At 38.9% G+C, this 22,485-nt stretch overlaps 1 protein-coding gene across 1 annotated transcript in view; it reads left to right on the forward strand.

Moving 5' to 3' along the window:
* BMT2 (base methyltransferase of 25S rRNA 2 homolog) overlaps positions 1 to 22,485 on the forward strand; it is a 91,963-nt gene that overhangs the window by 60,626 nt on the left and 8,852 nt on the right. The window contains exon 4 of the mRNA XM_006073266.4: positions 17,623 to 17,737. Coding sequence (XP_006073328.1) covers positions 17,623 to 17,737 — 115 coding nt within the window. The remainder of the gene's footprint in view (positions 1 to 17,622; positions 17,738 to 22,485) is intronic.

Genomic DNA, 22,485 nt, shown 5'->3' on the forward strand with positions numbered 1-22,485 from the left:
TCTTGCATCTTCTCAATCCTTGTCTCCAGGCTATTTATCTGTGATTCCATTTTAATTTCAAGATTTTGGATCAATTTCACTATCATTATTCGGAATTCTTTATCAGGTAGATTCCCTATCTCTTGCTCTTTGGTTTGGTTTGGTGGGCATTTATCCTGTTCCTTTATCTGCTGGGTATTCCTCTGTCTCTTCATCTTGTTTAAATTGCTGAGTTTGGGGTGTCCTTTCTGTATTCTGGCAGTTTGTGGAGTTCTCTTTATTGTGGTGTTTCCTCGGTGTGTGTGGGTTTGTACAGGTGGCTTGTCAAGGTTTCCTGGTTAGGGAAGCTTGTGTCGATGTTCTGGTGGATGAAGCTGTATTTCTTCTCTCTGGAGTGCAATGAAATGTCCAGTAATGAGTTATGAGATGTCTGTGGTTTTGGGGTGACTTTGGGCAGCCTGTATCTTGGAGCTCAGGGCTGTGTTCCTGTGTTGCTGGAGAATTTGCTTGGTATGTCTTGCTCTGGAACTTGTTGGCCCTTGTGTGGTGCTTGGTTTCAGTGTCAGTATGGAGGCGTTTGATGAGCTCCTGTCAGTTATTGTTCCTTGGAGTCAGGAGTTCCCTGGAGTCAGGGTTTGGACTTAAGCCTCCTGCTTCGTTATTGATCTTATTTTTACAGTAGTTTCAAACCTTCTCCTTCTATACTGCACCACTGATAAAACATCTACGTTAAAGATGAAAAGTTTCTCTAGCATGAGGGTCACTCAGAGAGGTTCACAGCATTACATGGAGAAGAGAAGAGGGAGGAGGGAGTTAGAGGTGACCCAAATGAGATGAAGTGGAATCAATAGTGGAGAGAGTGGGCTAGCCAGTAGTCACTTCCTTATGTGCATTCCACAACTGGACCACTCAGAGATGTTCACGGAGTTATACAGAGAAGAGAAGAAGGAGGCAGGAGACTGAGGTGGCCAGAAGGATAGAAGGGGGGAATGAAAAGGAGGGAGACAGATCCAGCCAGTAATCAGTTCCCTAAGTGTTCTCCACCGTCTGGAACACACAGAATTTCACAGAGTTGGGTAGAGTAGAGAGGGGTTAGGGAGGAGACACAGGCGACCTGGTGGAGAAAAAGGAGAGTCCAAAGGGAGAGAGAGCAGTCAAGCCAGTAATCTCGCTCCCTAGTGAAAAATGGGTCCTGAAGATTGGGTTATTAAAGGTACAAAATTGGTAACAAATACATAAAAGCAAAAATTAAAAATCTAGAGTAGGGTTTGGAATTTCAAAAATATGATGTTAAAGAAAAGAAGAAGGAAAAGAAAGAGAGAAAAAACGAACAAAAACAAACAAGGTCGCGAAAATTATAAAGAAAATATAGGTACAAAATTGATAACTAATACCAAAAAGCAAAAGTTAAAAATCTAGAGTAGAGTTTGGAATTTCAAAAATACAATGTTAAAAAAAAGAAGAAGAAAAATAAAGAGAGAAAACAAACAAACAAACAAAAACACACGTCGTAAAAAATATAAAGAAAATACAGGTACAAAATTGATATCAAATACCAAAAAGCATAAATTAAAAATCTAGAGTAGAGTTTGGAATTTCAGATATACAATGTTATATAAAAGAAGATGAGAAAGAAACAGAGGGAAAAAAAAAAGTCACAGAAATTATAAAAAAAAAACTATAGGTACAAAATTGATAACATATACCAAAAAGCTAAAATTAAAAATCTAGAGTAGAGTGGAATTTCAAAAATACAATGCTAAAGAAAATAAGAAAAAAAAAAAAAAGGTCAAAAAATTATAAAATATATTTATGAAGTTTGCTGAAGAAGAAAAAAATAGGGTCTTTTTTTTTTGCAAAATAATAGGTTATAAAAGTGAAAATTAGAGGAACAATAGAGGACTTAAAAAAAATTTTTTTTTAATTAAAAAGAAAGAAAGAAAGAATGATCGTAAAAATAGTAAAAATATATCTAGGACTTTCTCTGGTTTTGTTGTGAGTATTGTGGGTTCAGTTCATTTTTGGCTAGTTCCTTGGTCGGACTTATATTTCTCAAGATCTATAGGCCCCTTCCTATGTAGTCCGTAATAACCACAGGGTTTTAATCTATTGCCTGTAGCTTCCAAGGCGGTTCCGTCTGTTATAGCTTCTTCTGTTTGCTGGTCTCTTCAGTGTCTGGTTTCCGCCCTGACACAAAGGGGACGGTGGAAGACACTTTTTTTTTTTTTTTTTTTAGGCTCACTTGTTCAGTCTCACTGTGGGGAGGGCGGAAGGAATGCTGCAAACAGATAACACTGGTGTGAGCTCGCAGTGCGTCAGCCACATTGGGTCTGCCCCTGCTCATGGCGCGTGTAGCCTCCCTGCCCACACTGCTCGGGCTCTAGGTTGTTCTACCGGGAACCATCCGAGGGCAGCCCTGGGCCGCATGCACCTCCCAGGTCCAAGCTGCTCAGGTTCAGGCACTCGGATAGTCCTCAGAGGCGCAGACTCGGTTGGGCCTGCGTTTTGTGCTCTTCCCAGGTCCGAGCAGCTCAGGTGATGAGGTGTGTGGCGAGCGCCATTGCTGTGACTTATCGCCTCCCCGCCACTCGGTTATCTGGGTGTACAACTGGCGCACCTTCTCAGGCAGATGTTGACCGTCCAGACCCCCATGAAGTTTTAGTTAGCAAAGAAGGCTGCTTACAGTTTTATAGATAATGTCTCTCTGGGGCTGCGATTGCCCCCTTCTGGCTCTGGCTGCCTGTCACCGGAGGGGGAAGGTCTGCAGCCAGCTATCTCTGTTCAGTCCTTTGTTCCGTGCGCGGGCCTGGCGGTGTCTTAGGTTAGGGCTGGCTTTTCACGTGGTAGATATCCCACAGTCTGGTTTGCTAGCCCAAATTATTTCGCTTAGATAGCGCTCAGGGTATTTAGGCCAGGTTCTTACTCTAAGTGATGCAGCCCGCGCCGCGCCTCCCTGCCCAGCCCCCGCTTGCTAATGGCGTGTGCAGGCGTGTGCAGGCGTCTGCGCTGCTTCTCCGCTGGGGGAGTTACCGTAGGGCTCGCAATCTGTGAGTTTTAATTGTTTATTTATTTTTTCTCCCTGTTATGTTGCCCTCTGTGCTTCCAAAGCTTGGCACAGATTTGGCAGTGAGAAGGTTTCCTGGTGTTTGGAAACTTCTCTCTTTTTAAGATTCCCTTCCCGGGATGCAACTCCGTCCCTCCCTCTTTTGTCTCTTTTTTTGTCTTTTATATTTTTTCCTACCTCCTTTTGAAGACTTGGGTTGCTTTTCTGGGTGCCTGATGTCCTCTGCCGGCATTCAGAAGTTGTTTTGTGGAATTTACTCGACGTTTAAATGCTTTTTTGATGAATTTGTGGGGGAGAAAGTGTTCTCTCCGTCCTACTCCTCCGCCATCTTGGCTCCTCTGTCCCAACTGTACTTCTTAAAGTTGAATTCCGTGAGGTATCTTTTCATATTTAAGATAAATTTGCCTTTTACTTAAGCTAGTTTAAGTGGTTTTCTGTTCCTTGCCACTAAACTGTACCAGACCAAGACAGTGATTCTATAAAACCTTGTCTTCATCATCACTGCCTATACATGGAAACTCAAGATAATCCAAGCAAAGTCTATGAACCACCCTGAATAATAGCAAAGTGTGACTTGTGTATCATATATGTATTGTTTTCTAGGGGGAAATGGCCGTAAATTTCATCAGATACTCAAAGAAGTATATTACCCAAAAAATTAAGAACTACTGGTAGAGAGTCTCAAGCAGAGGTATCCTAAGTGATAAGAGTCCCTTTCCATTCTACATCCAGGGAAAGACTTTGGTTCATTAGAATTGTATCTGACACAGTGCCATAATTATGCCAGTTTTTATCCTATATATGACACATCAAAAAAAAGTGCCCCTTAGAGCTTTGCTGCTGTTAGATGTCCATGAACAATCTGACAGAATAGATTTTCATGAAATTTAGACCTCAGGAGAATTCACTAGATAGTAATTTTTTTAAGTCTTAGTTTTTGCTTATTTGATTATTTTCAGCAGGATATTGATATAGACAGATTTCAAATAAGTAAGAGGGTAATATTTTATTCTATCAAGAACTGATCTAGAATTTTAGAATTAGAATGGCCTTTCATTTTACATATGAGGAAACAGACACAAAACGGGTAAGTAAAATTTCTAAGGTCACTTGGTAGTAAAGCACCAGTAAAAATAGAGTTCTATTGATTATCTGTCTCCAGAGCCTTTTTTTTTTAACTGTACTAAACTTTTGGTAATTATTCCTTCTTTACTCTTTGTCCTCGTGTATAGTGTGTAGTTAACTCATTTAATCTTTATACAACATTATGAAGGTGGTGCTATTTTATCAATTTATAGAGATATTTTTCTGCTTCTTTAAAAAAATCTAAGATTTTTAACACACATTCTCAATAACAGAGAGCAGGCATTCACAGTAGAATATTTGAACAACTTAGTTAACAACCTAACAGCCATATGTAGAATAAGTAAGTGAAGTCGCTCAGTCATGTCTGACTCTTTGCGACCCCATGCACTGTAGCCTACCAGGCTCCTCCGTCCATGGGATTCTCCAGGCAAGAATACCGGAGTGAGTTGCCATTTCCTTCTCCAGGGGATCTTCCTGACCCAGGGATCAAACCCAGGTCTCCTGCATTGCAGGCAGATGCTTTAACCCCTGAGGCCACCAGGGTGGCTCATATGTAGAATGCTGCTGCTAAATCGCTTCAGTCATATCTGACTCTGTGCGACCCCATAGACGGCAGCCCACCAGGCTCCCCCATCCCTGGGATTCTCCAGGCAAGAACACTGGAGTGGGTTGCCATTTCCTTCTCCAGTGCATGAAAGTGAAAAGTGAAAGTGAAGTCGCGCAGTCCTGTCCGACTCTGTGCGACCCCATAGACAGCAGCCCACCAGGCTCCCCAGTCCATGGGATTTTCCAGGCAAGAGTACTGGAGTGGGGTGCCATTGCCTTCTCCAACATGTAGAATAGTGTACCCCAAAACTACAAAATAATTCATTTCAACTATACTGTACAGGTAACATTTACCACAAATGTTATTTAAAAATTATAGTAGATATTTAAAATGTTATTAATTTATAAAAATTTATAAGGCAAATGTCAGTAAGACTCAAAGGGTTGAATTTACAGACAATGCTATTAAGCAAGAAATTAGTATCAAATGGGAGTTAGAAAGTACCCAAAGGTTTAGAAATTAGTAAATAACCTCCCCCAAAAAACCCATAAGCTGAAAAATTATAATAAAAATTAGAAAATATTTTCAACTAAATAATATTTTGTGAAGAATTTTTTGTCAAAAAATGTCACAAAAATGCTTTTTATTGAAACTTTCGGGTATAGCTATAGCATCACTTAAAGGAAAATTTATAGCTTAAATGCATATAGTATAAAGAAAAACTGAAAACTAATGAATTAAGAGTCTATCTCAAGAAGTTAAAGATCTGCTTCCCTGATGGCTCAGTGGTTAAGAATCTTCCTGCCAGTGCAGGAGACATGGGTCCAATCCCTGGTCTGGGAAGATCCCACATGCCACAGAGTAACTAAGCTCATGAGCCACAACTATTGAGCCTGTGCTCTATACCCTAAGAGCTGCAACACAACCTAGAGTCCATGCTCTGCAGCAAGAGAAGCCACCACAGTGAGAATCCTGCACACTACAACTAGAGAGGAGCCCTTGCTCGCTGCAACTAGAGAAAAACCTGCAAAGCAGTGAAGACCCAGCACAGCCAAAAGTGAATAAATAAATAAAATTGTTTTTAAAGAGTTAAAAGAAAAAGTCAAAGATAACTCAGCAAATAAGCTCCTTCCCCACCAAAAAAGTGAAAAAAATAAACAGCAGGAAGGTAGAAAAAGTCAACAAATATAAACACTGGAATTTTATAATGACCATTAAAATTGGAAATCTCTGGGTGAGGTACATCCCAAAAAACAAAAGTCACAAAAACCAATTACAATATTAAAAAGGGTGAATATAGCAATACCTACTGAAGACATTTAAAAGATAGTAGAAGGATACTGAATAACTCTGTGGATGTTAATAATAAAGAAATTAAATTAGTGGTTAAAAATCTTTTCATAAATAAGACTCTAGGCCTAAATGGCTTTAACAGCAAGTTCTAATAAGCATTAAAGGGAAAATGAAGTCTATTCTTACACATACTCTTAAAAATAGAATGAAAAGAATTTTCCTGTACTCACCTTAAGAATCTAGCATAACCTTGACATGAAAACTCTCTGTGGACAGTACAAGAGTGGAAAATTATAGCCTGGTCTCATTCATGAACATCAGTTTAGTTAAGTTCAGTCCCTCAGTCGTGTCCGATTCTTTGCGACCCCATGAATCGGAGCACGCCAGGCCTCCCTGTCCATCACAAGCTCCCAGAATTCACTCAGACTCACATCTATCGAGTCAGTGATGCCATCCAACCATCTCATCCTCTGTCGTCCCTTTTTCCTCCTGCCTCCAATCCCTCCCAGCATCAGAGTCTTTTCCAATGAGTCAACTCTTCGCATGAGGTGGCCAAAGGACTGGAGTTTGAGCTTTAGCATCATTCCTTCCAAAGAAATCCCAGGGCAGATCTCCTTCTGAATGGACTGGTTGGATCTCCTTGCAGTCCAAGGGACTCTCAAGAGTCTTCTCCAGCACCACAGTTCAAAAGCATCAATTCTTCGGCGCTCAGCCTTCTTCACAGTTCAACTCTCACATCCATACATGACCACAGGAAAAACCATAGCCTTGACTAGACAGACCTTTGTTGGCAAAATAATGTCTCTGCTTTTGAATATGCTATCTAGGTTGGCTTGAGAACCCCACGAACAGTATGAACAGGCAGAATGATAGGATACTGAAAGAGAAATTCCCCAGGTCAGTAGGTGCCCAATATGCTACTGGAGATCAGTGGAGAAATAACTCCAGAAAGAATGAAGGGATGGAGGCAAAGCAAAAAGAATACCCAGCTGTGGATGTGACTGGTGATAGAAGCAAGGTCCGATGCCGTAAAGAGCAATATTGCATAGGAACCTGGAATGTCAGGTCCATGAATCAAGGCAAATCGGAAGTGGTCAAACAAGAGATGGCAAGAGTGAATGTTGACATTCTAGGAATCAGCGAACTCAAATGGACTGGAATGGGTGAATTTAACTCAGATGACCATTATATCTACTACTGCGGGCAGGAATCCCTCAGAAGAAATGGAGTGGCCATCATGGTCAACAAAAGAGTCCGAAATGCAGTACTTGGATGCAATCTCAAAAACAACAGAATGATCTCTTGGTTTCCAAGGCAAACCATTCAATATCACAGTAATCCAAGTCTGTGCCCCAACCAGTAACGCTGAAGAAGCTGAAGTTGAACGGTTCTATGAAGACCTACAAGACCTTTTAGAACTAACACCCAAAAAAGATGTCCTTTTCATTATAGGGGACTGGAATGCAAAAGTAGGAAGTCAAGAAACACCTGGAGTAACGGGCAAATTTGGCCTTGGAATACGGAATGAAGCAGGGCAAAGACTGATAGAGTTTTGCCAAGAAAATGCACTGGTCATAACAAACACCCTCTTCCAACAACACAAGAGAAGACTCTACACATGGACATCACCAGATGGTCAACACCGAAATCAGATTGATTATATTCTTTGCAGCCAAAGATGGAGAAGCTCTATACAGTCAGCAAAAACAAGACCGGGAGCTGACTGTGGCTCAGACCATGAACTCCTTATTGCCAAATTCAGACTTAAATTGAAGAAAGTAGGGAAAACCACTAGACCATTCAGGTATGACCTAAATCAAATCCCTTATGATTATACAGTGGAAGTGAGAAATAGATTTAAGGGCCTAGATCTGATAGATAGAGTGCCTGATGAACTATGGAATGAGGTTCGTGACATTGTACAGGAGACAGGGATCAAGACCATTCCCATAGAAAAGAAATGCAAAAAAGCAAAATGGCTGTCTGGGGAGGCCTTACAAATAGCTGTGAAAAGAAGAGAAGCGAAAAGCAAAGGAGAAAAGGAAAGACATAAGCATCTGAATGCAGAGTTCCAAAGAATAGCAAGAAGAGATAAGAAAGCCTTCTTCAGTGATCAATGCAAAGAAATAGAGGAAAACAACAGAATGGGAAAGACTAGAGATCTCTTCAAGAAAATCAGAGATACCAAAGGAACATTTCATGTAAAGATGGTCTCGATAAAGGACAGAAATGGTATGAACCTAACAGAAGCAGAAGATATTAAGAAGAGATGGCAAGAATACACAGAACTGTATTTCATTCCAGTTTTCATTCCAGTCCCAAAGAAAGGCAATGCCAAAGAATGCTTAAACTAATGCACAATTGCACTCATCTCACAGGCTAGTAAAGTAATGCTCAAAATTCTCCAAGCCAGGCTTCAGCAATATGTGAACCGTGAACTTCCTGATGTTCAAGCTGGTTTTAGAAAAGGCAGAGGAACCAGAGATCAAATTGCCAACATCCGCCAGATCATGGAAAAAGCAAGAGAGTTCCAGAAAAGCATCTATTTCTGCTTTATGGACTATGCCAAAGCCTTTGACTGTGTGGATCACAATCAACTGTGGAAAATTCTGAAAGAGATGGGAATACCAGACCACCTGATCTGCCTCTTGAGAAATCTGTATGCAGGTCAGGAAGCAACAGTTAGAACTGATATGGAACAACAGACTGGTTCCAAATAGGAAAAGGAGTTCGTCAAGGCTGTATATTGTCACCCTGCTTATTTAACTTATATGCAGAGTACATCATGAGAAACGCTGGGCTGGATGAAGCACAAGCTGGAATCAAGATTGCCGGGAGAAATAGCAATAACCTCAGATATGCAGATGACACCACCCTTATGGCAGAAAGTGAAGAGGAACTCAAAAGCCTCTTGATGAAAGTGAAAGTGGAGAGTGAAAAAGTTGGCTTAAAGCTCAACATTCAGAAAACGAAGATCATGGCATCCGGTCCCACCAGTTCATGGGAAATAGATGGGGAAACAGTGTCAGACTTTATTTTTCTGGGCTCCAAAATCACTACAGATGGTGACTGCAGCCATGAAATTAAAAGACGCTTACTCCTTGGAAGGAAAGTTATGACCAACCTAGATAGCATATTCAAAAGCAGAGACATTACTTTGCCAACAAAGGTTCGTCTAGTCAAGGCTATGGTTTTTCCTGTGGTCATGTATGATTGGACTGTGAAGAAGGCTGAGGTCCAAAGAATTGATGCTTTTGAACTGTGGTGTTGGAGAAGACTCTTGAAAGTCCCTTGGACTGCAAGGAGATCCAACCAGTCCATTCTGAAGGAGATCAGCCCTGGGATTTCTTTGGAAGGAATGATACTAAAGCTGAAACTCCAGGACTTTGGCCACCTCATGCGAAGAGTTGACTCATTGGAAAAAACTCTGATGCTGGGGGGGATTGGGGCAGGAGGAGGAGGGGACGACAGAGGATGAGATGGCTGGATGGCATCACTGACTCGATGAATGTGAGTCTGAGTGAACTCTGGGAGTTGGTGATGGGCAGGGAGGCCTGGTGTGCTGCAATTCATGGGGTCGCAAAGAGTTGGACATGACTGAGTGACTGATCAGCGTTTCTCATGATGTACTCTGCATATAAGTTAAATAAGCAGGGTGACAAATACAGCCTTGACGTACTCCTTTTCCTATTTGGAACCAATCTGTCATTCCATGTCCAGTTCTAACTGTTGCTTCCTGACCTGCATACAGATTTCTCAAGAGGCAGATCAGGTGGTCTGGTATTCCCATCTCTTTCAGAATTTTCCACAGTTGATTGTGATCCACACAGTCAAAGGCTTTGGCATAGTCCATAAAGCAGAAATAGATGCTTTTCTGGAAATCTCTTGCTTTTTCCTTGATCCAGGAAACTTGATCTCTGGTTCCTCTGCCTTTTCTAAAACCAGCTTGAACATCAGGAAGTTCACGGTTCACATATTGCTGAAGCCTGGCTTGGAGAATTTTGAGCATTACTTTACTAGCCTGTGAGAGAAGTGCAATGTGCGATAGTTTTAGCATTCTTTGGCATTGCCTTTCTTAGCAATTGGAATGAAAACTGACCTTTTCCAGTCCTGTGGCCACTGCTGAGTTTTCCAAATTTGCTGGCATAATGAGTGAACATAGCTGCAAATATATATGTGTGTGTGGGTGGGTGTACACTCTGTTTATCTTCATTATTCAAAAATTCCATATCTTCAAATTCACCTAATCAATAAAATTTAATTCCAAAATCAGTACCCTTGGTATTTTCAGTCTCATTTGTGGACATGCTCAGTGTGGCGAAAAATTTAAGTCATCTGACATACACCTTCCTAGCTGAAGTTGAGCAAGGCAAGCTCTTCCTTATTGTTCAATTCTCAAGTATAAAAATGTCCCATTTCAGTCTATTTAGAGTACATTTTTTGCACTTTTTATTGATTTTACTTTTTAAGTGACCCCTAAACATAAACAAAGTGTATCTAAAAACAAGAAGGCTGTATTACGCCTTACAGAGAATGTACTATATTAGATATGCCTCCCTTGCTGCTACTGCTGCTAAGTCGCTTCAGTCGTGTCTGACTCTGCGACCCCATAGATGGCAGCCCACCAGGCTCCCCCGTCCCTGGCATTCTCCAGGCAAGAACACTGGAGTGGGTTGCCATTTCCTTCTCCAATGCATGAAAGTGAAAAGTTAAAGTGAAATCGCTAAGTCGTGTCCGACTGTTAGTGACCCCATGGACTGCAGCCTACCAGGGTCCTCCATCCATGGGATTTTCCAGGCAAGAGTACTGGAGTGGGGTGCCATTGCCTTCTCCATGCCTCCCTTAGGCATGAGTTATAATGGTGTTGGTTGTGAGTTCAGTGTTGATGCGTTGTAATATATATTAAATAAGTTACTTTTAAACAGAAATACACATAAATCCAAGTTATATGTTGATCTGATAATTAAAGTATTGTAATCAGAGGCATAATTTTCTGTTTCCCTTAGTAGCATGGTTCAGTGATTGTGATGACTTTATAGACCAGAACCACCACAGATAGAACCAGTTATATATACATATATAAAACAAATAATGTATAAAAAGAATAATTTATCAAAACCAAATCAGATTATTCCCAATAATGCAGGCTTGATTTAACACCACAGAATTGAGTGTACTGTATCACGTAAACAAATTAAAGTCATATCTCAGTAGCTGAGTAGAGTGCATTTCATAAAATCCAACATCGATTTCTGTGAAATTTTTTTTTACAAAAGGAACTAGCAAAGTATAAGAAGAGCTTCTTCAGCTTTATCAAGGTTTCTATATAAAACCTGCCGCAGTCATTGTGTTTAATAGTGAATCATATATTAATTGTAAACTTATACTTAATGTCTCTCCTGAGACTGAAAACAAAATAGTAACTGCTTGTATTAGTCCTGTTCAGTACTGTATTAGAAGCCTGAAGTTTGAGCAAACACTGGGAGATAGTGAAGGACAGGAAAGCCTGGTGTGCTCTAGTCCATGGGGTGACAAAGAGTCAGACACGACTTAGCAGCTGAACAGCAGAAGTCCTGGGAAAAGCAGTGAGGCAAAAAATAGACGGATGGGTGGGTGGGTGGATGGATAGACAAGAAAAGAAATAAGAAATATTGTTTTTCACAGATTTCATGTAACTATGTACCTAGACTAGAATACTCAAAATAATATACAGATTAGCAATTGAAATAACGGAAACTTAGTCAAGCTGCTGGATACAAATCATTATACAAAATGAGTTGCATTTCTGTAACCAACAATGAAAAACTAAATTTTTTTTTTAAAAAAGAGGGTTTATCCATAGGGGGGAAAAATGATGCTAACAAGAAATTTCTTGAGCTAACAAGAAATATAAATCCAATAAAATATACATGGGACCTTTAAGAGAAATTGTTAAAGCTATTTGGAGACAATGAAAGAAACCTAAGTAGATGGAGAATAATAGTATGTCCATACATTAGAAGACTTGATATTGTAAAGATGTTAATTCTTCCCAAATGATCTTTAGACTCAGTGCCATTCTCATCAAAATCACAATGGGATGTGTTGTGTAAAAGGTACTACACACAGCAATGAATCTGAATTAAATTATAGAAACACAGATGACCTTCACAAATTTATATTAAGTGAAAGAAGAAAGTCACAAAAGCAAATGTGTAGTGTGAAACTGTATTACTCAGAAAACATTCATGGTGGGAAGACTATAAAAGGAAACCAAGGGAATGTTTATCACTAAAATCAGGACAGTGGCTGCCTTTACAGAATGGGTAGGGGATGTTGTCAGGGAGGATTGTGTTTCTAGGATGCAGAGTGTTATTTCTTGACCTGGGTAGTATTTATTTGGATGTTCTGTTCACTGTGTGATTAGTGTTTAAACTGTAAATATATGTTTGATATAACAACAACAAAAAAAAAATTGCAGAGCTAAACCAAAGAAATTTGAAATGGATTAAGTGTATTACTGAGAGCAACAACCTTAGATATGCAGTTGATACCATGCTAATGGCAGGAAGTGAAGAGCAACTAAAGAGCCTCTAGATGATGGTGAAAGAGGAGAGTGAAAAAGCTGGCTTAAAACTCAACATTCAAAAAACTTAAGAACATGACATCTGCTCCCATCACTTCATGGCAAATAGAAGGGGAAAAAATAGAAGCAGTGATGGTTTTTTTTTTCCCTTGGCCTCCAAAATCACTGCCAAAGATAACTGTAGCCATGAAATTAAAAGATGCTTGCTGTATGGAAGGAAAACTTTGACAAACCTAGACAGCATATTAAAAAGCAAAGACATCACTTTGCCAACAAAGATCTGTACAGTCAAAGCTATGGTTTTTCCAGTAGTCAGGTACAGATTTGAGAGTTGGACCATAAAGAAGGCTGAGCACTGAAGAATTGATGCTTTCAAATTGTGGTGGTGGAGAACTCTTGAGAGTCCCTTGGACAGCAAGGAGATCAAACTAGTCAGTGCTAAAGGAAATCATCCCTGAATATTCATTGGAAGGACTGATGCTGAAGCTGAAGCTCCAATACTTGGGCCACCTAATGCGAAAGGACAACTCATTGGAAAAGACCCTGATGCTGGGAAAGATTGAAAGTGAAAGGAGAAAAGGGCAGCAAAGGATGAGATGGTTATATAGCATCACCAACTCAATGGACATGAATTTGAGCAAACTCTAGGAGATAGTGAAGGACAGGGAAGCCTGGCATGCTGCAGTCCATGGGGTTGCAAAGAGTCAGACATGACTTAACGACTGAACAACAATGTTATTAAGTTATTCCATTATATTGCTGCTGCTAAGTCACTTCAGTTGTGTCCAACTCTGTGCGACCCCAGAGATGGTAGCCCACCAGGCTCTCCTGTCCCTGGGATTCTCCAGGCAAGAACACTGGAGTGGGTTGCCATTTCCTTCTCCAGTGCATGAAAGTAAAAAGTGAAAGTGAAGTCGCTCAGTTGTGTCCGATTCCTAGCGACCCCATGGGCTGTAGCCCACCAGGCTCCTCCGGCCATGGGATTTTCCAGGCAAGAGTACTGGAGTGGGGTGCCATTGCCTTCTCCGATTCCATTATATTAAATTATATTAAAAAGTGTCTCTTTGCAGCTCCATGAACTGTAGCCCACCAGGCTACTCTGTCCATGGAATTTTTCAAACAAGAATTCTGGATTGGATTGCCATTTCCTTCTCCTGGGGATCTAGGGATTGAACCCACATCTCCTGTGTCGGCAGGCAGGTCCTTTACCACTAGCACCATCCACTATCTGGGAAGAGCCGCTGGGTGGGCAAGAGACAAACTGGAGAACAATTATACCAAAGAAGTTCTCACATTGCTTCAAAAGTTCTAGGCTCCACAGCAGACTTCCCAACTTAGGGATTTGGCAAAAAAGACTGAGAATCCCCAAGGAATTTGACTTTGAAGGCCAGTGGGATTTGATTACAGAACTTCCACAGGACTGAGGAAACAGAGACTCTTGGAGGGCACAAACAAAACCTTGTGTGCACCAGGACCCAGGAGAAAGGAGCAGTGACCCCACAAGAGACTGATCCAGACTTGCCTGTGCGTGTCCAGGAGTCTCTGGCAGAGACGTGGGTTGACCATGGCCTATTGCAGTATCAGGGGCACTGACCACAACTGGGAGCCACCAGGGAAACCCCTCTTGTGGCTCAGCTGGTAAAGAAACCGCCTGCAATGCATGAGACCTGGATTCAATCCCTGGTTGGGAAGATCCCCTGGAGAAGGGAAAGTCTACCCACTCCAGTATTCTGGCCTGGAGAATTCCATGGACTATAGTCCATGGGGTTGCAAAGAGTAGGATACAACTGAGTGACTTCCACTTTCATATTTAATGTTGAATCAACTTAAATGATTCAGAATACTCTATTCAGGTAGAAAGTTTATAAGAAGCACCTTTTAAAAGACTATTACAAATTTTGTTCTACCCAGTTTACTAGATCTATCAGAATAGTGTGAGGCAAATTCTGCTTTTACTATGTTTAGGAAGGTCATTAGTGGACAAACCACATAGGATTTTATAATATAACAGGATATTAATAGCTAACAATATCTACCACTTTTTTGAGCATTTACCAAGTACCACATACTAGGTCAAACATAAATGCATTATCTCATTTAATCCTGGAAACAACTCTTAAGTGTGGCTATCATTGTTGTCTCCATATCACACAGGTAAAGGACTGTGTGATATGGAGACATGAATCACGTTTTAAGTCTCTCTGATTCCAGAACTCCTGTTCTTAACCATAGCCCCATGTAAGGATTAGAATGGCAATCTAGTGATGTATTTAACATTACAGATTGTTACAGGTTCTCATTTAGTATAACTGGTTATGATTTGAGTATTCATATTTGTTAATTCAGTAAATGTCAACTATATGCAAAGCATTTCCATGGTTTCTATCTACTCAGTCTTTTGCTCCATTTGACAGCTTGCAACCTATACCACAGAAGTTTGCTTGTCGCCTTCTTCCTTGGAGCTAGGGTATTGTGATATTTAAAGTATCACTAAATTTAATTCAGCTTTACAGATGATTGGTATACATGTCACTTGAACTACACAATAATCGACTTCTTGATTTTGCTGCAGTACAGAAAATTACCTCTTGAGCCCAAGGAGCAACTCTTTTTGCTGAGAGTGCTAATTCTTTTATTTCTTTATACCCTCATAACCCCCTCTTTAGATGAATTTTTAAATAAAATTTTATTGACAAAAATATTTTAATTTGTTCATATTGTTTTTACAGTACTATAACCTGCCATGTCCTGTACAGGACTGATTCTGTGTATAGTTCATTTATGATCAGATGGTGATTCTGGTCATTTCTATAAAATGTTAGGGCATCAGGCTATTGGTTAAAAACATACCCCTATTTATTGCATTCCTTTATGAAAAAAAATCAGTATATTATTTTGACTTACAGTGCCTTTTCTAGGAGCTTAACTTAGTATAGTTTAAGACCTCTCTAACGGATCCTATGGCAGAATACCAGCCAAGGTATAAGGAACAGAAGCTGGGCAGATTTTTTTGTGCCCTATAGACTTTAAAGAACCCAGGATTCCATTTATTTACTCAGTTATTTCACTATATTTCTTTCCTTTATGTTTCCAGTATCTACTCATAATTTATTCAGAAAAAATTTCTAAATATCAGTGAAAATGCATGTCTGAAGTTGATTTTTATTGCTTTACCATCTGAAAACTAGACCAACAAAATTCCACTGTTTTCCTTCATCCTTATTTGCTGCTTGTAGAAGGCTGTATACTGTCACCTTGCTTGTTTAACTTACATGCAGAGTACATCATGAGAAACGCTGAGCAGGAAGAAGCACAAGCTGGAATCAATATTGCCGAGAGAAATATCAATAACCTGAGATATGCAGATGACACCACCGTTATGGCACAAAGTGAAGAGGAACTAAAAAGCCTCTTGATGAAAGTGAAGAGGAGAGTGAAAAAGTTGGCTTAAAGCTCAACATTCAGAAAACGAAGATCATGGAATCTAGTCCCATCACTTCATGGCAAATAGATGGGGAAACAGTGTCAGACTTTATTTTTGGGGGCTCTAAAATCACTGCAGATGGTGACTGCAGCCATGAAATTAAAAGACGTTTACTCCTTGGAAGGAGAATTATGACCAACCTAGATAGCATATTCAAAAGCAGAGACATTACCTTTGCCAACAAAGGTCTGTCTAGTCAAGGCTATGGTTTTTCCTGTGGTCATGTATGGATGTGAGAGTTGGACTGTGAAGAAGGCTGAGCGCCGAAGAATTGATGCTTTTGAACTGTGGTGTTGGAGAAGACTCTTTAAGAGTCCCTTGGACTGCAAGGAGATCCAACCAGTCCATCCTAAAGGATATCAGCCCTGGGTGTTCTTTGGAAAGAATGATGCTAAAGCTGAAACTCCAGTACTTTGGCCACCTCATGCGAAGAGTTGACTCATTGGAAAAGACTCTGATGCTGGGAGGGATTGGGGGCAGGAGGAGAAGGGAACAATAGAGGATGAGATGGCTGGATGGCATCACTGACTCGATGGACGTGAGTTTGAGTGAACTCCAGAAGTTGGTGATGGACAGGGAGGCCTGGCATGCTGCAACTTAAGGGGTCGCAAAGAGTCAGACACGACTGAGCGACTGAACTGAACTGAGATCCATATTGGGCTTCCCTTGTGGCTCAGCTGGTAAAGAAGCGCCTGCAAGTGGGAGACCTGGGTTTGATCCCTGGGTTGGGAAGATTCCCTGGAGAAGGGAAACGCTATCCACTCCAGTATTCTGGCCTAGAGAATTCCATGGACTGCCCATGGGTTCACAAAGAGTTGGACACGACTAAGAGACTTTAACTTCACTTCACTTCTTCAGATCCATATTAGCTGCATTTTACTAACTTTAATGATCATGTATAGTTTGGTTACCTTCTTTTTTCCTACTACTTTTGTAAATAAGACATGCTCCTGCACAAAATAAAATTTTTTCATTACTTAAAAAATACTATTCTATAACAGCTTTTCTCTTTGGTCCTCAAGTCATTGACATCACTATATTGGCAACTGAGAATTAATTCGTGAATGGATTCTTTCATCTATAGTTTTCAAAATGCGATCTAGGAATCTGAGAGCCTTCCAGGGTCTCTTTGGGGAGGAAATTATTTTCATAATAATACTAAAATGTCATTTGCCTTTTCTACTTTCAGTCTCTCTTGAATCTAGTGTTGAGTTTTCTAGAAATTTCATGGCATGTGATATTACAACAGCTTGAATGAAAAGCAGATAAAGAGAATCTGTTCGTCTTCTATTAAGCCAGACATTAAAGAGGCTTGAAAAAATGTAAAACAATAACTCACTTTTACTACCTTTCTAATTTAGATTTTCATTATGAATTAATGTTTTTAAACCACTGAGTTTTAGTTTCAAACATGGTATTATTGGTAGATATAACTTGCATAAACAAAAGAGTTCTTCAAGGCCCTCAGTAATTTTTAAACATGTAAAGGGATCCTGAGACCAAAAAGCCAATAGTCTATATATTTTTTTATTCTCAAATGTTTGAATTTTTCTTATATTTTATTTCATATTATAAAAAGCATACTGAAAATAATCTATTTTTAGGTTGCTACAAACCTCAGGAAAGATCAGATTACTTGACGTTGGCAGCTGCTTTAACCCATTTCTGAAGTTTGAAGAATTTCTAACTGTTGGCATAGACATTGTACCTGCTGTAGAGGTATGCATAGTTCTGTTTGTTTTGTTCTGAGACTTGAACATTTTACATGTATATATACAAAGGAAGCACCATCTTTACATTCCTGAAATAGCAAATATATTTCCTGTGTACAAGTTGATAAGAGGCTCTTTCTAGTCAAAAATAAATGTATAGTCTATGAAAATTTGAGCATTTCTTTAATATTAATTTGACCAATACCATATTTGTCATTTTGTTTCTTGTTTATCATCTGTCATTGGAGTCAAGAAATTGTAGTAGGTTGCAAAGTTCCCAGATAGTTTTAATATTTCAGCTTTTTATTTATTTTGATTTTTTTAATGCATCTCTTTCTGAAATGTACTGTGATGTAGAGCTAATATGGAGTAGTAAAGAGCAGGGTCTTGGAGACTGCCAAATTTGTACTTAGTAGATAAAACTACTTTACAAAGAATGTTTCCTCTGCTTTTAAAATTATATTTATTTCCCTCAGTGACATAAATTCATCACTTTTGCAGTTTTAACTTTTGATATGGCACCAGGCACAAAAAATTTACTAATTTTTATTGCTATGAAGAGATTATGTGTTAACAGTATAAACTCTTAGGGTCAGAGATTTTTTTTATCCCCACTGTTATGCTCCCAGGATCTAGAAGAGTGCCTGGCTTATTAAGTACTCAATAAGTACTTTAATAAGAGAAAGAAATCTTACTTTCAACCTCACTTTGATTGTCTGAGCCTCAGTTTTCTTATCTGTTCAGTGAGGTTTGTAATGGACCATACCTATAAGATTGTCATGTTTACTTGAGAAAAAGTACTTAAAGCACCTAGCAAAGGGCCTGTTATATAGTAAGTGCTAAAGAAACGTTTGCTGTTATAATTGAAAAATTCCTGCCTGAAGTGTCAACTTTTAAATAAATTTATTCTTTAATTTTAATGAGCTTGACAATCTTTATGACTTAACACTGACAAGAAAATGCTAAAAACCTTTACTATTATCTCTGCTTTATAAAGGTAGACAAATACTTTGCAGAGAATTCCTGCGCCATCAGAAACTATAGTCTTATTTTATTTTCTTTTAAATATTTACTTATATATTTGGCTATGCCAGGTCTTAGTTGTGGCACACAGGATCTAGTTCCCTGGGCCCCCTGTATTGGGAGCACAGAATCTTGGCCACTGGACCACAGAGGAAGTCCCAGAGCTATAGTTTAAAGTGCAGGTGGATTTGCACATGGATTCTCTCCCCTTCCTTCCTTAAGATACACATTAGAGATATCCGTCAGTGACTGCTAAGACATGATGACCATTTAATCTAAACCTCAAGCTTAAATATTATTCTTAAAATATTAAATTGTTTATAGATAGGGCTATAAATTTTCAACTGTAAAGCCATTAAGGAAGGCAGAAGAACATAAGTTTAGTAGTAGAATCAGACTTTTATAGTTCCCAGAACCCTATAACTAATTTTAAAACAAAAGGAAGAGACTTACACTTCCAAGCAAGATGCAGTGACAGGGACCAGTCTGATCCTCTTTCCTCCTGCCTGCAGCAACTAAAATGTTGACAAAATATTCAGAATAATATACAAGAGACATACATCAGGTAATGAAGGACAGTGATCCCCAAGAGATGGAAAAACAAATGAGGCATACAGTTTTACCAGCATGTAGCCTTCAGAGAGTTTCCAGTATGTGGCACAAATGGGATCCCAAGCAGAGCACAGCTGATAACCCTGAATTATGGAGGCAGAGGTGAAAGGCCTGGGATAGCAAGACAACTAGGGTTCATGGACAAAGTACCAAAGATGTGAGAGCTGCACAAAGAGAAAATTCCAGAGGTCTGCAAAGATTTCTTCTTGTGTACTCAACTGAGTACTTACCAGTACATTTCTGTGAGAAAACTATATGAACCTGGTGGGAGTACCACTTCAAAGGTCTAAGGGTTATATCATTTGGTGCACTCACACAGGCTGGAAAGTAGTACCTGTTCCCCCTAGCCACACTGAAAACCTCAAGAATCAGAGTGCCTTGGGTAGAGTACACAAAACTGCCTTACCTCAGTGGTGGTGGTGGTTTAGTCGTTAAGTTGTGTCCGACTCTTGCGACCCCATGGACTGTAGCCTGTCCATTGGATTCTCCAGGCAAGAATACTGGAGTGGGTTGCCATTTCCTCCTCCAGGGGGTCTTCCTGACCCAGGAGTCGAACCCAGGTCTCTTGCATTGCAGGCAGATTCTTTACCAACTGAGCTACAAGGGAAGCTCAGTAGTGGAAAATAATTAATAATTGCCTCAGTAGTGAAGAATAATTAACCTTCGACTGAAGGCTGCTCTAGTCCCATGAAACAAATCTGGAAACAAGAGCCAAAAAAATCAAACTGTTTGCAGATAATTTAACTATTAATACATCCCAGAACAAAGTTAGAATATTTATAGCAGTACAGAGTAATCCAGTACACAGCAAAGTAAAATTCACCATACCTGACATCCAATAAAAAAGTAATCAGCCAAGTAAAGAAGCAAGAAAATAGGACCCACAATGAGATCAGTCTTCCAACAGAAAGCAACTATGAACTGCCACAGATGTTAAAATTAGGAAACAAGGACATTAAGATGGGAATGTTATAACTATATTCTATATGTATAAAAAGTAGAGCCATGAGAAATAATTAAAAATAGCCAAATATAACTTCCAAAGATGGATACTATGGTGTATGATATGAAACGTGTACTAAATGGGATTAATAGTACATTAGATATTACAGAAGTTAAACTGAGGACATAACAATTGAAACTACCCAAAATTAAACAGACTTTTTTTTTTAATGGAAGGGCATCAGCAAACAGTGAGTCAGTTTCAAGTGGCCAAATATAAGCACAATTGGAGTTCCCTCAAAAAGGGGGAGAAGAGAATAAAAGAAATAAAATAATGGTCAGAATTCTTCCAAATTTGATAAAAGCTAATAGTAGAGCTGGCCTTGCGCATCCCAGGGGAATAGTTCTGGGACACCCCACCACCACCACAGATGTCAAAATCTGGGTGCTCAAGCCCTTAGACTCAGGTCTTCCCTGGGTTCTATGTCCACAGATACAGATAACTGACTGTATATTTCTTAAAAATAAACCCATGTCTAATTGGACCTGTGCAGTGAAAACTCATGGTGTGTGTTCAAGAGTCAACTGTATGAGTTTATATAATCTATATAAAAATGTATGATAACAATAGCACAAGAGGGGAAAAAGGGAAATATACTATATGTATAGTAATAGGTTTTTCTTCTACATATTAAGTGGTAAGATATTATGTGAAGGTAAAAGATGTAAGGTATTATGATAGGTAAAAGATGTAGACTATAAATTCTAAAGCAACTAGTAAAATAGTTACAGCTAATAAATTAGCAAAGGAGATAAAATAGGATCATAAAGAAATTTCTTTAATCCAAAAGATGGCATATAGAGAAGAAAGGAAACAATGAACAGATGGGAAACATAGAAAATAAATAGCAAGACTATACCTTTAAACTTAAGTTTCCCAATAATCACATTAAATAGACATGGCTTAAATACCTAATTACAAGGTAGAAATTGTCAGACTAGATAAAAAAAAACAGGACTCAAATACATGTTGCCTATAGGAAATGCACTTCAATTACACACAAGTAGGATGGTCAAAAGACTTAGAATGGCACTATTAAAATCAGACAAAGTAGATGTTAGAGTAAAATATATTACTAGTAATACAGATGCTTATTTCATCATCATAAAAAGATCAGTTCATCAAGAGTACAAAACAGTCTTCAACATTTATGCATCTAATAAAAGCTTCAAAATACATAAGCCAAAAGCTGATAAAGTAGAAATTACAGACATTTATAAAATTATAGTTGAAGATTTAATCAACTTTCTCTCAATAACTGATGGAATAATTAGAACATCAGTGAAAGAAGAACTCACCAAGAAAATTAGATATTTTGGAATGAAGATAAATAAAAACATAAGCTATCAAAAACATAGGTATGTATAGGATGCCTCTAAAATCACTAAAGTGTACTTAGACTCCCCTGGCAGTCCAGCAGTTAAGACTCCATGATTCCAATCCAGGGAGCATGGGTTCAATCCCTGGTCAGAGAACTGACCCCACATGCCATGTGGCGCAGCCAAAAAATAAATTTAAAAATAAAGTAATACTGTACTTAAAGGAAATTATACAATACTAAACACCTTTAGTATAAAATAAGAAAGGTCTCAAAACAATGACATCAATTTTCAACTAGCAAAAACCAAAAAAGTCCATACTAAATCCAAAATACAAGAAAGAAAATAATAAGATTATACCAGATATCAATGAAATAAAAAAACTTTCAGAAATATAGTAGGGAAAAAATTGAAAGCAAATGCTACTTAAGAAGAACAATAAAACTGATTAAATCACTAAGGATACCAATTAGGAAATAAAGAGAAACGTGACATCTTACATATTTTACTAGTATTAAAAGAAAGGATAATAAATATTGCAAAAACATTTATGCCAATAAATTCCACAAATTAAATGGACAAATTCATTGGAAGACACATACTACCAGAGCTCACTCATAAAGAAATAGATAACCTTAATAGCTCATAATGCATTAAATAAATTTTAATTGGCAGTTAAAAACTTCCGCATAAAGAAGATTCCAGGCTCAAATGACTTCACTTCTCAACGTATTCTATAAGGCCATTACCCCAATACCAAAACCAGAGACATTACAGAACAACAAAAACCTATAGTTC

Source organism: Bubalus bubalis, chromosome 8, assembly GCF_019923935.1.
Source record: "Bubalus bubalis isolate 160015118507 breed Murrah chromosome 8, NDDB_SH_1, whole genome shotgun sequence".
Classification (NCBI taxonomy): Eukaryota; Metazoa; Chordata; class Mammalia; order Artiodactyla; family Bovidae; genus Bubalus; species Bubalus bubalis.